The 14644-nt window shown below is 41.4% G+C and overlaps 1 protein-coding gene across 3 annotated transcripts; it reads left to right on the top strand.

The window, feature by feature from the left end:
• The first annotated feature begins 408 nt into the window (after nucleotides 1-408).
• Nucleotides 409-14307, top strand: pogza (pogo transposable element derived with ZNF domain a). Of its 3 annotated transcripts, none has more exons than XM_028996989.1 (19): nucleotides 409-549; nucleotides 919-999; nucleotides 1117-1209; nucleotides 1282-1388; nucleotides 1560-1656; nucleotides 1916-2164; nucleotides 4915-5088; nucleotides 5167-5255; nucleotides 6573-6898; nucleotides 7542-7696; nucleotides 7794-7894; nucleotides 8035-8181; nucleotides 8697-8828; nucleotides 9534-9745; nucleotides 10458-10604; nucleotides 10695-10760; nucleotides 11928-12043; nucleotides 12565-12589; nucleotides 12722-14307. In XM_028996989.1, exons 2-19 carry the CDS (start codon nucleotides 933-935, stop codon nucleotides 14163-14165), a joined length of 3747 nt encoding a protein of 1248 aa, XP_028852822.1. In that variant the 5' UTR covers nucleotides 409-549; nucleotides 919-932; the 3' UTR covers nucleotides 14166-14307. The 3 variants fall into 3 exon arrangements, with proteins under 3 accessions (XP_028852822.1, XP_028852823.1, XP_028852821.1); XM_028996990.1 differs by having other exon boundaries at nucleotides 410-508; nucleotides 11931-12043; XM_028996988.1 differs by having other exon boundaries at nucleotides 410-508.
• Nucleotides 14308-14644: the final 337 nt, after the last annotated feature.

Here is a 14644-nt window from a genome sequence, read left to right as displayed (position 1 = left end):
AAATTCACATTCAAATGGTTCAGCCATCTGAATAGTGACTTGTAAATAGTATGGATATGTATTAACATATGAAGATCGAGCTTATATTTTAATAGACGCTGTGCAGTGATCACTTTATTAGCTCAGCAAACAAAATGCAATCGTAGGACGTCGTCGGTGTTCTCGTTCCATGCATTAAACCCACAAGTTGATTGTATTTTAAGCATCTCTCTCACTCACTATAATGATCAGAAACGATTTTTGTAGTTTATTAACCTTTTAGTAGTTTATGTCGACTTGCGTTTTGGCGGTTTCTATGATGTAAAATATGATCTCGCCCACTTTTGTCAGAATCTAACCAATCACAGCGCTACAAATTAGAGTGGAAGTGACGTAGCGGCGGCCACTGGCCTATCGGCGGGAGTTAACAGGGAAAACGTGCGCTGGATGACTTTTCCCGTGCGCTCGCTGTGTCCGTCTCCATGGTAAACCGGAGAGACTCGCACTTCCCTACCGGCTGCAGTGAACGGTGAGCGTATCTCACAACTTCTGGTACAGTTACGTGGCGAGGTGAGTCGCGGAGCCAGACGAGAAAAGAGAAAAACACCGCGGCTGCGCGACCACATAGACTCCAGCGCCGCCTGGTCGTTTACCTGAGTAAATACCTGACAGACATGGGTCTTGTTCCTAATCATGATTGTTTTATTAATGTGTGCTTTTTGTGAAAGTGTTTCTACTAAAATAATTAAATATAGATATAATACATATTCTTGTGCATTTGTAGTCTGGTCCAAAACGTATTATACATATTTTGCATATATTGAACATATCTACATTTATATACAAAAAAGTATATTAAGTGTGTCACACACACACACACACATTACAAACATACATATATATGTATATATATATATATACTTGATATTTTTGTTTTAGTCTCTGTGGCAAACATGGCTGAGTCGGACCTTCTGATGCAATGTGATGAAGATGATCTTGCACCATGGCAGAGGTCCACAGGTAATGCTGAATGCAGAGCTGAGCTGTTCAGAAACACACTGCTTCATGTCTTTTTTTAATAGGTTGCATGGTTTATAATGTACAGATTTAGCCTGAATCCTGTTCATTTTTCTCTAGCGCCATCTTATGGTTCACCAGTGGCACAGGTCATTGGTCCTTCTGATCAGGGGTCACCCAAAAGTGTTGCCATGTCAGATGTCAGTGTTACTAGTAAGTACGCTTTTGCTGTATACACAAAAAAGGTTGTGGTTGTGAGCTGATTGTAACAATCTCTGCCCCCAGCTGTTCCTGTTGCCTCAATGTTAAAGCCTCAGGTGCTGCCCATGCAGATAGCCATCTCAGCAGGTTCTGGCAGCACATCTGCACAGCCCCCTTACATCACCTCAGAGGTATGGAGCCATAAATACAAAGTCAAACTCTGTTTATGGATAATGCATGAACATGTCGAGGGAGGGATTAATTGTAAAACATGAATATTACATTCAAGAACTTGATGAGGGCGCATGATGCCATTCTCCATATAAAGCATGTCTTTATAACATGTGTAGTCTGTGTTTCAGACAGTGGCTGTACAGAAGGGTCCCAGAAATGCCTGTCTGGCCACCTGTCCTGTTCAGTTGATACTGAATGGACAGGCTGTTACTGTGCTTCCTGCAAGTGAGTTCATCAAATCAGCCAGTTGTGTTGTTATATAAAATATCATTAGAATAGCAGAGAATCCCATTATGCATTAAATATTGATATGATTACTGATTCATAAAATTGGTATTGATCCTGAGTCCAATAAAAATGATTGTGTTGTAATGTTGATTGTAATGTGTTTCTTGAACATCTGTTGAATGTATGCATTTGTACAGACAAGCATTTTGGTAATTGTCTTTTGTGTTCTTTTGGTTTCCCTGTTGATCGTCTGTAGTCCCAGGTCATCAGGTAATTGCTCCCAAGATTCTGTCAGTGCCACAGGCCTCAGAGACTGTGAACCGAGGCATCTTGACAGCGGTTCAGATTCCAATGAACTTAACCCTTGCAAATTCATCCGTTACTGCTGTGCCCTCGGATGTGGCTGTGCAAGTAGGAACTGCATCCTCAGACAACAACTCGATCCCATCTCCAGCACTGGCACCTGCAGCCAACGTTCCAGCTGTCCTTCCAACCACACCCACAGGTAATGCTCCTGCACATCAAACTCTCACTATCTGGTCTGTGCATCTGGATTTAGTAAAATATGAATTATTGAGCTGACTATCAAATTGGATTCATTCATTTGTTCATGTACTTCTCTTTAAAACCAACATGCTTTGAATGTTACTTATGCCAGTTGACATTTCCTTAAGTGACATAATGTACATATACTCAGACTGAGCCAATTGGAATTTATTTAGAGTTGGACTGAACATTTTAGGAAAGATGATTACCTTGCTTGTCTAGCAATATTCACATAAAAAGTAGTTCGTTTCAAAGTTATTACAACTTGTAATACCCAGTGCTTTCTAAAATATAATATTTTCCTAAATAAAACACAAAAATGACTGCAGGATAATAAATAATAAATAAATACTTTTTTTTTCCTCAAAAATTGGTACATTTTAAGAGATATACTACAGATATACTAGTATTTGTTGCAAATTTGACTTAGCATATTTGTTCTCTTATAACTTCTCTTTGTTTGGTGTTCAAAATATTTCCATATAACAAAATTATAATTTTTAGCAACCAGTTTACAGTCACTTGACTCCATATCCATTCACACCTTGACTGGTGGGTGTAATGTAGTAAGAATTGAGGTGTGTTGTTTGGGGGAAAAAAACATGTGAAAACCCTGCAATAACCTCCCTGCAATAATATGAACTGACCACCTGGCTCACCACCTGCCACGGAGGAACAGGAGTTTTATATATGTTCCAGACTGCAGTCTTTGGCCCTGGAGTAGCAAGTCTCCCCTCGTTCCCTGACTCCAGTCATGAACACGGCAGGAACAGTTAACAAACTGAAGTGAGAGTGAACAGCCAGTCTCAGTTTAGTCAGTTGGTAAACTTCGAGAGAATGACAGTTTCAGTCCATGTACTCATAATATAAATGACATCATTTTGCGTTCAAGTAATTGCAATCTCTGACTTCACAGTTGTGGTTTGATTTCTTGTGCAGCTGTAATTCATAGGAATACATTATGCCCAATTTGTAATAGCTGTGAATTCTCAATAATTTGAATATTTAGTTAGTGGGTTGTTATTCAGGTATGATTTTGTTTTTAGCTGGATTAATTATGGGGGGTTTCCACTATAGTAACCTTAAAAGCCAGACTAAAATTACTCAAATCACGAACAAATTACTCAAAGTAGTGGCATGTCCAAATTAAACTTCATGTCAATCCCTCATTAATCAAGACAGACAGTCTCACTTGCACTTAAATGTATTTAAATGGAAGGGGCAGTGGTGGCCTTGCGGTTAAGGAAGTGGCCCGATAATCAGAAGGTTGCTGGTTCAAATCCCGAATCCCAAATTGCCTCTGAGCAAAGCACCATCCCCAAACACTGCTCCTGGGCACCTGCAAGGGCTGCCCACTACTCACCAAGGGTAATGGGTTAAAAGCAGAGGACACATTTTGTTGTGTGCACCGTGTGTCACAATGACAATCACTTCACTTCACTTTCATTTAAGAAAGGATGAATGACCGGTTGATCAAACAAGTCAAAAATGAGAAGTTTTTCTCTCCTCTGAGTTTCTGAAGACTATAAAGATGTAATTACAAAAAAAAAACAAAAAACATAAATAATTCCAGGGAGACTAAATTCATAAGTTATGAAAATGCTCTCACATTCCTGGACACATCTCTGAAGATGTAGATCTTACTGTAGTTTTTATTCATTGATCCCAGTAAATATTTAAAACCACATTTGTTACATCTACACAAGGTCTCTTTGCATCTTACAAAAAAAATATCTAATTGAATACAATACCACTAGGTTGTTGAGAACTCTACTGGCCCAGTAGCCTGGTCTTTCAATCAGTCCTTCACCTCATACATATCAACAGAGACAGTGAAGCTTAAATTGGTTTTATTTTATGTAGCTGATAACTTCAGCTCTTATTATTAATAAAACATTTTTTACATGTTTTTTCAGGAATTTCATTCAATGTTTGAAGTTTATGTCATCAATAGAATTTTATTTGAATTATTTTGAAGTTATTGATAATGCTGACACATGATTTGCAAGGATTTTATTATTTTATTGGTATGGGGTGGTAGTATCTTAGAGGGTAAAACACTCACAACTAGCAGCATAAATTACCATGGTAACTCGACGCTAATTAATTTAAGACATTATGATGGAACGGAACTCCCGCTTAAAAGAGCCAGACTTTCCTTTTAACTGTTCTGTCCATTTACGAACAATTGCCTTTAATTAAATTAAAGTACACCTTTAGGGTTGTACAAATTGTGACTTAATTAACATTTGTCACATAATAATCTGAGCAGACAACAATAGAACTGTAGTTTATTGACATGCGTTGTATTACCTAACAGGAGCGCACAACTGTTCTTCTTTTATTAACATTGTGTTTACATAATATTGCATGCAGATTAGAGGTGTCTTGATGCAGATATGAATTATTTACAAATATCAATGATGTTATGTTATTGTAAATATCAATTACAGTGTGACTGAGGTGTCAGGTACCCATTATATTCAATACTTGTGTGAAATGCATTCAGGGATACTGTATGTGACTGGTCTGCACAAGTCCACCTGGTGCATTCTGGTGCATTCAACAGGGAAAATCCCAGTTTTCCAATTAAACTTGATTAAATACAAACTTTGTAATTGAATGTGGGTCCAGAGAAGATAAGTATGTGGATGTGCTAGATGAGATTAGTTTAGAATCAGTCTCTCTCTGTATCTCTCTCTCCCACAGTGGATGTAGGAGGTCAGCAGCAGGCAGTGACACCTGTTCTGCAGCCAGACAGCACCTGCATTGCCATTATGAAGTCCGTTGGCTCCCCAGTCCCTTCTCCCCCAGCTCTTCCCTCCACTCTGGTTCCCCCAAGCACCAGCAGCCAAAGCCTTGACCCCGAGAGCCCTGTAGACAGTATGATATTATTTCCTGTTTTATTGTTGTGAAAACCTGTGATTTGAGTGAGTAATATTGTAATGTGTGATTTTGCAGTGCCCGTCTTGAGATCCTCTGGTCCGACACACTGTCCTCGCTGCTTGGCCACCTATAAAACTGTCAGCTCTTTGCGGGGCTACATTTGTGTAAGTATGCATGTTGTGCATGAATGTGGGCTGTGTTAGGGTTAGGGTTAAGTGAAGTGAAAAGTGAAAGTGAAGTGTCATCATGATACACAGCACACGGTGCACACAATGAAATGTGTCCTCTGCTTTTAACCTATCACCCTTGGTGAACAGTGGGCTGCAATGACAGGCAGATTCAAACCGGCAACCTTCTGATTACAGGGCTGCTTACTTACCCCACTGCCACCACTTTCACTTATAATTATCAAATTGCACAATGCACAATTTTTTTTCAATTCTGCGGCATGAGAAGCGAGGAGTGCTTTTTTTGTTTGGATCAAAAACATAAAAAGTAATTTACATGTGTCATTTATAATTTGTGTGTGTGTCAAAAATTATTAAAAAAAATTATATCAATTATAAAACTGGGGAGAACAGAGTAAAAAACTCTCTACACACAAAAGCACTGTATTCAAACCACTCCAACTTGATGTTACCTGGCAGAAAGAGGCATGGCACAATAGAGGTTAAAAGATGAACAGCTTCTAATTTAGTAACACCAGTAAATTATTATTGCAGTAACATGTGATTATTGTATGTAAAAAGGTACCAAAATGAAAACCAAAATGAAAGACGATGAAGGAAAGAAAATGAAGGAAAAGATAGAAAAGGACAGCACAGCCTAAACCAAGTTTCAGAGACATCACCTGATCCAGGAGAAAAATGGGAGGAGAAAAAAGATTCGGAAGCCGAAAGGCTTCCGATGGAAAAACAGCTGAGAAAGAAAGAAAAGTCACTTCCCCACATGTGAACAGATCTTTATACACCTGGCCTACAGGAAGCTGTCACAGACCAATCAGAACCTGTTGTTTCTGACGTCACGCCCCCGGTGCCTCCCGTCAGGGGAAGACAAAGAGAGTAGGCGGTCCAGACGGCCGGCACCTCACACGTTTGGCTCGGAGGAGGGCCGGCAAATGTTCGACAAAGGCATGCAAAAACGGAGGTGTTGAATCTCCATGCACAACAAAGGCACAGAAATGTCATGGCTCCGCGACATCCCATCTTACAGTATCGAGTTAGAAGTTTCAGTATCGTGACAAGCCTATCCAATACACATCAAAAATGTGCTGTATACCCACTGTTCCATGCTGAAGGCCTAGTTTATTTTCAAATGTGAAAGGTTTTTTAATGGTACTGTAGTACTGAGAGTATTTATAATTTTATATGTCTTTAGATTATTTTCCATGTCCACATACTGAATAGATACTGAGCTGCACCTTCTGACTTTGTTTAAATGCTCACTCCCAACCCTTTAATACTGATTATTTTCTTATCCAGATGTGTAACACGAAGCTCGTTCGGAGCCTGGACGCCTTGGGTGGCTCTATGCGGCACAAATGGACTAGTGATGTTGCTGGCTTTTCCAGGGGTGGCCACAGGACTGCTGGTGTTTTCACACCGCCAAAGGTCACTCAGACGGTGGTGCAGGGTGAGGGTCCGATCCATGGGCACCTGCAGGCGGGGCCCGATGGGAAACTTATCATGTTGCTAGACGATTTCTACTATGGACTGGACCCAGGAAGTGGTGTCCTGAAGACCCCCGTTGATAAAGCAGTGCCGTTTCGCTGCAATTTGTGTGACAGGAAGATGAAGAATAATCTGAGGTATCTACTTTTTTTAAAAATGTCACATCTGTACATAAGAAAGCACACAGGAGAAAGTCACATGCACAGAAATAAAACTTTTTTTTTAAATATATATTTATATGTGAATGATCGTGAATTCCCCAAACAAGGGGGCAGTGGTGGCCTAGCGATTTAGGAAGCAGCCCCATAATCAGAAGGTTCAAATCCCGATCTGGCAAGGTACCACTGAGGTGCCACTGAGCAAAAGCACCATCCCCACACACTGCTCCCCCGAGCGCCTGTCATGGCTGCTCATCACTGCTCACCAAGAGTGATTGTTTAAAAGCAGAGGACTCATTTCGTTGTGTGCACTGTGTGCTGTGCTGCAGTGTATCACAATGACAATCACTTCACTTTCAAAAAGTGAATTGGTGAAAGCGTAATATGAAGCTTGACTGTTCGAATCTCGAATCACCAAGGTGCCAGTAAGCAAACCATTTGAGCAGTACTGGAGGCTCGGAGAATAGCGGTAGACCAGCTAGAAGGGAGTTACAGTAATCCAGTCGTGAGATTACTAAGGTCACTGTGTGCAATAGGTGCTGTGGTGTGTCACATGTGACAAATAATCACTTTGACTTCACCTTTTACTTCAAATGTCATTTTCTGAAACTGCTGTCCTCAGGATGATGGCTCATATGAAACAGCATGTGGAGTCAGAAGAGCAGAGCAGGGAAACCGATGCCCACAACAACTGTCAGCACTGCTTCCGGGTCTTTTCTTCACCTTTCACCTTACAGTGCCATGTGGAAGGTGTCCACAGCCAAATAGAGTCCTCCAGTGAGTCTACAGCATCCCAGATCTTCACCACAATGCACCACAGACTATAATGCACTTCTTGACAGGTTGGGCTACCCCCTCTCTCACTCTCATACAGGAAAGTGTAAGATCTGTGAGTGGGAGTATGAAAGTGAACCTGTGTTACTTCAGCACATGAAGAATTCCCATAAACCAGGAGAGATGCCCTACATCTGCCAGGTAATGTGGCTCCAACCACAACATTTTCTGTAGTTTCTTTTACAACAATACTGACCTCACTTGGGTATTCTGGCTGTTTAGTCATCTAGTATCCAACCCCATGCCTGTCTTCTTGATCTCTGACACTGTCCTTTGTGCAGGTGTGTGACTTTCGCTCTTCATTCTACCAACATATAATTTGCCACTTTAACGAGGTCCACTCCAACACAACGTACCTGCTGTGCCCATACTGTCTGAAAGTGTTCAAGACCAGCAGTAAATACCAGCTGCATTACATACGACACCAGGTATTTAACTGTTTCAATACAACTCCGGGTTGCCTTGATTGTCCTGACTGTGAGTCTCCTAGGATAACAGAATCTCCGAAATGTTAATATGTCTTACTCAGGGCAACAATAGAAGTAAGTGTGCTAGATGTGCTAATTCATGGACATCTGGCTCATAGGCCCGCTAGGCTGCTACCACCCTATCAAAAGAGTAGTAGCACCATGATTAAGTAGCATAGGCAGGGAATGCCATTTTATTCCTAATATCAATACTCTTATTGTGTATGTTAAAATAATAATTACACTACATTTAAACACACAGCAACAAATTCCCCTGGTCAGAGCCGAGGTTTGAACCATGGTGTGAAAAGAGGGCATCAGTGATTTGGGTTTCAATGTTTTTGTTTTTGTGAGCTTTTGAGTGAAATGATCTGGGCTTTGCTTCAAATTGGGTTTACAAAGAATTTAGCTCTTTTAAAGATAATAAAAATAAATGGATTTTAAATAATGGTGTGTGCACATATGGTTACGTGCAGAAAAAGTCAGTCTTGCACTGTGATAAGTGCCGTCTTCAGTTCCTGTTTGTGAAGGACCGCATAGACCACAGAATGCACCACAACACCCACCAGAAGCCTCAGCAGCTAGAGGGACTCAAACCGGGCACAAAAGTAAGTTATGTATGTTTTGTGTTATTGACTGTTATCCACCTAGCAGCATCATGTCTAATAATGCTGTGATCACTCGTAATGTCCCATTAGTCATGTAGGATGGATCTTGGATTTGATCTTTTAAAATGTGTTTTCTTAGCATAAAGAAGACTACAATTGTGCTAAATTATGCACGGTCATCTTTTTATATACTGACGTTGTGGTAATTGCATAATAACTGCAGCAGGCCTAAGAGCAGTTTTAAGAACAGAAATTATGAAGTGCATGTGATCTGAACAAGAGATTGTTTTTGTCATCATGATACAAAGCAAATACTGTACACAACAAAACGTGACACACAACAAAACGTGTCCTCTGCATTTAGCCCATCACCTTAATGACAGTGGGCAGCCATGAAAGTCGCCTGGGGAGCAGTGTGTGGAGACAGTACCTTGATCAAGGGGACCTCAATGACACCATGGCGGTTCGGGATTTGAACCCGCAACCTTCTGATTACGGATCAGCTTCCTTATCTGCTAGGCCCACCACTGCCACATGAAAAACACTTCACTGCATCAACAGGACTGACAGCATTTGTGATTGCAAGAAACTGAAGTAACAGCAGTTACTTGATTTGTTTGGATATGTTTTGTAGTGTGTGTGTGTGTGTGTGCGTGGGTGTGTATACGTATGTATACGTGTAACCATTGTGTTATTATTTCACAGCTCACCATAAGGACATATAAGACTCTCCAACCACAGATGATGACTCCAGATTTTGATGCCCACATTAGCACCTCTGGCCAAACAACTGCAGAACAGAAGTTGTTGCCTCCTCCACCACCAGCAGCCCAAAACCTTCCAAAACAGACCACACCCACCAAGAAGAGACCAGTGGAGAACATGCATGACTTCCTCGCCAAGTTTGAGAAGCAGAGGTGTGTTTCTTTATTTAAAAACCTGAGCAGTCGTGGTAGGTTGATAGATCAGGATAAGTTTTTTAAGATTGCTTGTTTGTTGTTCCCAACAGCAGGATGAAGGAAGTGTGTTTCCTCTTCACTGCATTTTGCTCAACTCTAAAGAAAGGAGTAGTAGCTTGATTTATACGTAACTATGATCAATTTTTTTGCATGGAATCTTCAGGATGAGCGAGAGTTGCTTTTATTTTATTTTTTAGTAAAGAATATGCATTTACAAAGGTAACAATACAAAAGAGTCCAATTTCCCAATCCAACCCCCAAACAAAGCGATACCTAATTGGCTGGAAACATCAACGTGATAATATATTGTTAAATAAAACTATATAATATACAATAACAGTCTTACAGAAGATTCACCATATACAGATTGTGTAGAAGATAATCCTTAAAATGCTAAGAATAATAAAATGTGTAGAGTATGGCAAGTTGAGTGCGAGCGATACTGTCATTAATGCTGTAGTAAATTGGAGTATCGTCTCCCGTCAGGGGTCACCATAGCCGATCAGCCAGTCTGGTTGTCTCACAAAGAATTGTCTCACAAAATGTATATGCCGGTTGCCCTTCCTGACACGACCCTCTCCCTTTACCTGGACCTTCACCAGGAAAAGCAGTCACATGCGTCTCCAGTGGTCTTGAGGAATATAGTTTTGTTTTGGGTTTTTTTCCACAGGTTGTCGAGGCCAGGTGACAATGACCGCTGTCTGGAATGCTCCCTCAGCATTCCAGACTATTCCACACATTTTCCTACCTATGTGCACTGCTCCCTCTGTCACTTCGGTACATGCTGCTCCATGGCCTACGCCAACCACATGATCAAGTGAGTGTGTGTGCTGAATTTAAGTCAAGCCTAAATGACTGTTTGCATATAAAGACACAAGGTCAGATGCGTCTGTTTCATTCAACACAGCAACCACATTCCCCGGAAGGTGGCCTCCTCAACCACATACCATGCCATCTTCAGCTCGTGCACAAGGTAACCCTCTCAGCAGTGCTTCTGCTGATGTCTCTTTGTTGAGGTGGACGTTAGTGCTGTGCAATTAATCGTAATTGCAAAGAAACGCGATTTAAGCACATGCGATTTCTAAACCACTTAAGGCTGCAATTTTATCCATTCATTTATTTAGATTTTTATTCAGAATATGTTCTTGTGCGCATGATTTTAATATGTTAACTAATCAGAGCTGACACAGCGCACCGGGCCATTACAGCTAAGCTGAGCAGGAGAAAGATGTTAACCAATCAGAGCACACGACGAAGCTGATCGGGAGAACCGAATAGGCGAGTGGGAGAAAAGAACATAAAATATGGATGCAGGTCAAAATAAAAATGATTTGGTGCCAAAGAGAAATTCAACGTCAGTCGTTTGGGAGTATTTTGGATTCAGAAGAGAGGAGGTGTCACAGAGCAAGGTAACTTGCAAGACTTGTGAAATGATTATTCTAACGAAACGGAGCAATACTACAAATCTGTTCCAACACTTAAAACCGCGTCATAAAAACCATCGAAAAAAATCAAAAGCACACAAAGGCAGCCCGAACAGACTGAACAAGTATCCATTGTTCAAGCATGTGCAAGCGGTGGGAATTCACAAAGAAATTATCGACGCAATCAACTATCATATATGCAAAGATATGATGCCTGCGCATCAGTGAAGATGGCTTCCAACTAATTCAAACACTTGACAAAAGATACCAGCTGCCATCTCGCACTCATTTCTTGCAAAAAAAATCTTTAAGAGAAATCAGTTTTTGTTTTTTATTTATTGTTATGACTTTTTAAGACAATTTATTACAGTTTTGTTTATCAAGCAGTAAGTACTACTCTGTACAGTAGGTTATTAACTAGAGTTGAGGTTAGTTAATATTAATTTATTTTATGTTGTCTGTTTTAAAGACAATTTTACTACAGTTTTGTTTATTAACCACAATACTATATTTCATTGCGAAATGTTTTGTTATGCACTTCTTGTACACTGAATACATTTAGAATGTATGTAGTTTGTTTGAAAAAGCAAAAACAGTTGCCAAAATCGCAAATAAAACCGCAATCGCAACATTCGTTCAAAAAAATCGCAATCTGATTATTTTGTCCATATTGCACAGCCCTAGTGGACATGGGTTTTGACTGCTGGTTGTGTCAGCAGGGGAGATGATCTCTGGTGCATGCTTTGTAACTTCACAACAAAGGTAGGAGATGTGATGGCAAAGCACCTCCTGGAGAAGCCAGAACATTATGCCAGTGTCAAGCGTCCCCAAGGTAGGACTGAGCTAAACTGCTTTCCTGGTTTGCTTTCACATTTAAAGTGGAGGAACAGCATTAGCGTGGTTTGAATATGATTTCAGTTTCCTCAAAGCTGCACAACATGCTACAATATGCAGCTAGAAATGTATTTCTTTTTCCATCATGCATAATTATGTTACTGTTTGAGAACTATTTTGACAAGTTCTTTTTTCAGTTCACCTGCTGTTGGCACAAGGTTAACTGGGACAAAGTTGATGTTTGAAGTTGATCTGTTTGATGCTCATCAATTTTTGGTTGTATTGACCTGTATCCCCATTTTAATGGAATGGCAGGATGAAGTGAAGGAAATAAATCTGATGTTTATTTGGTTTTTTGATTGTTGCGCTGGTGTGCGGTATTAATATTTTGAATTTAAACACTAGAAGTCTACATTTGGAAAAAATAAGGTTCTACCATAACCGCTAAGAATCAGAATATCAGTTCACCATTCTGCGCGTATGTTCAATATATTGATTTCTTTTTGTTTTCTTGTGCAGAGGGCTTCTCTCGAGGATATACAAGGTATTCGTTATGTATCAATTTATCAGTTTTATATTGTTTCATATAGTATGACTTTGTTTTATAGGTTTAGCTATTCCCAGTTTAGATCTGTATAAATGTAAGCCACGTAATGACTATTGTGTCCGTTGACAGGTTTCTCTTCATACCATTTGATAGACTTCAGGAAGAACATAAGTTCACTTTCAGGAACCAAGTGGCCCTGCAAGGCTACAGACACAATTCCCAAGAGAATCAGGATAAACCTGTGCCTATCCTGCCAAAAGAAGCTTCAGTGACAGAACCCAGACCAACTGGGAATCTGACCAGTGGAAGTTCTGAAAGAGTTGAACAGCTAAAGATGATTCTGCTGGCTCTGTGCAGTGGGGTTCCTCTGGCCGCTTCCTGCTTCCACACCAAGCCTGAGCAGATCCAAGGCTGGCTCTCCGAGTGGAAGCAGCAGAAGCCCAGGTGGGACCAGGAGTGGGTGTCACCCTGGATGGCTGACCTGCTGGTGGAGTGGGTCCTGGCCCAGCATGAACAGCAGCTGCCAGTCAACGAGGAGAACTTCTTCCAGAAGGTGCAGGACTATGCACAAACTGGTGGTACTGTTGCTGAAATCTCCTACGAATGGGCAGTGGACTTCCTTGTGCACCATGACCTGAGTATGCAGACACTGGGCATTCGGGAATGTGTGCTTCCCCAAAATGCAAAGTTGAATGTCTATTCCTTCATTAATTTTGTGAAAAAGCAAAAGACGATGCAGATGTTCCGTTTATCTGACATTGGTCTGGTGGATGAGATGCCTGTCTTTGTGGATTTTGACCAACTGCTTCAGCCACAGTCTTCATCACCCACCTCGTCGTCTCTTGTCTCAGCTTTCCAGCTCACAGGTTCTGGACATCCCTTGATGGACATAATGTTGGCCGCACTGGCTGATGGAACACTGCTGCCCCCTGTAGCCTTTCTGAAGTGTGCACCACTTGATCCTGAGGCCATTGTCCCTTCCACGATAATCGTAGAGGTGAAGGGTGAAGGCTTCTCAGATGGCGAGCGGCTCCAGCTGTGGATGGAGAAGGTGTGGCATTGGCATGTGAACGCCAGCGCCGGGGGGAAGGGCCTGCTGCTCATGGACTCCTATCGTGGACATCTGGACGATGACTTCCTGGCTGCCCTGAACAGCAGCAACACACTGCCCGCTGTGGTCCCTGTCTGCTGCTCGGCCCGCCTGCTGCCCCTGGAGGCCTGTGCAGGGCCGGTGCTGAGGGAACACCTTCAAGCCAGGTGGGTACAGCGTGTCACCAGCTCCCCGCAAGATCTTCTGATGGCTCCACCTAACCTGGCACTGTTGCTGCTCGGATGGCTGGCTGAGTTCCTGGAGGCCCTGAGCTCTCAGCCGGAGCTTCTGCAGCGATCTTTTCAAGTGGCAAGCAGTGAGAGAGCTCAGGGGGAGGCAGTGGCAGAGATGAGGCATGCCCTGACGTGGGCACTCGTCACGACAGATGTACAGGAGGTGGAGCCTGGAAACCTTGCAACAACACAAAGCAGGGCTTTGAAAAACCTTCAACCTGAACTGGTGAATTCTGCAGGCTGTTCTTAGGTCCAAGTCACTCAAAGGAAATGAATTGTGGAATATGTGAGGAACATAGGAGAGGAACTGGAAATGTGAACCTTTTATTTCTGATAAATTGTGTTCACAATGATCAGCGTTCCTTTTTTCAGATTTGAGTACATTATTTGGAGTATTGTGCAACATTTTGTAAAGTATGTCTTTTATGTCTGATAAACATTAAAGTGCCTCTGCCAATAAGCTAATAACAGTGAGGATGCCAGTGATGCCTAAACCCATTTTGAGTTGTGTTCATTCTTTTAATTAGTTGAATGGAAGGTGAAAGACTGACTTCATGTAGTCAGGAAAACCAATCACTGCAGATTGTTAATTCTTTAAACAATGATTTATTAATAACCTGGGACATCAGTTTATTAATGTATGTGTTTGTGTGCACATCTTTAGTCAATTAAGAAATCCTGGATCAGTTTTGAAATCCTGGATCAGCCAGCTGAGCTGAGGAAAGTGTT

The sequence above is a fragment of the Denticeps clupeoides genome, chromosome 11, assembly GCF_900700375.1.
Source record: "Denticeps clupeoides chromosome 11, fDenClu1.1, whole genome shotgun sequence".
Taxonomy (NCBI): Eukaryota; Metazoa; Chordata; class Actinopteri; order Clupeiformes; family Denticipitidae; genus Denticeps; species Denticeps clupeoides.
Note: the sequence above shows the minus strand (reverse complement) of the source record. Positions and strands in the feature narration are given on the sequence as shown.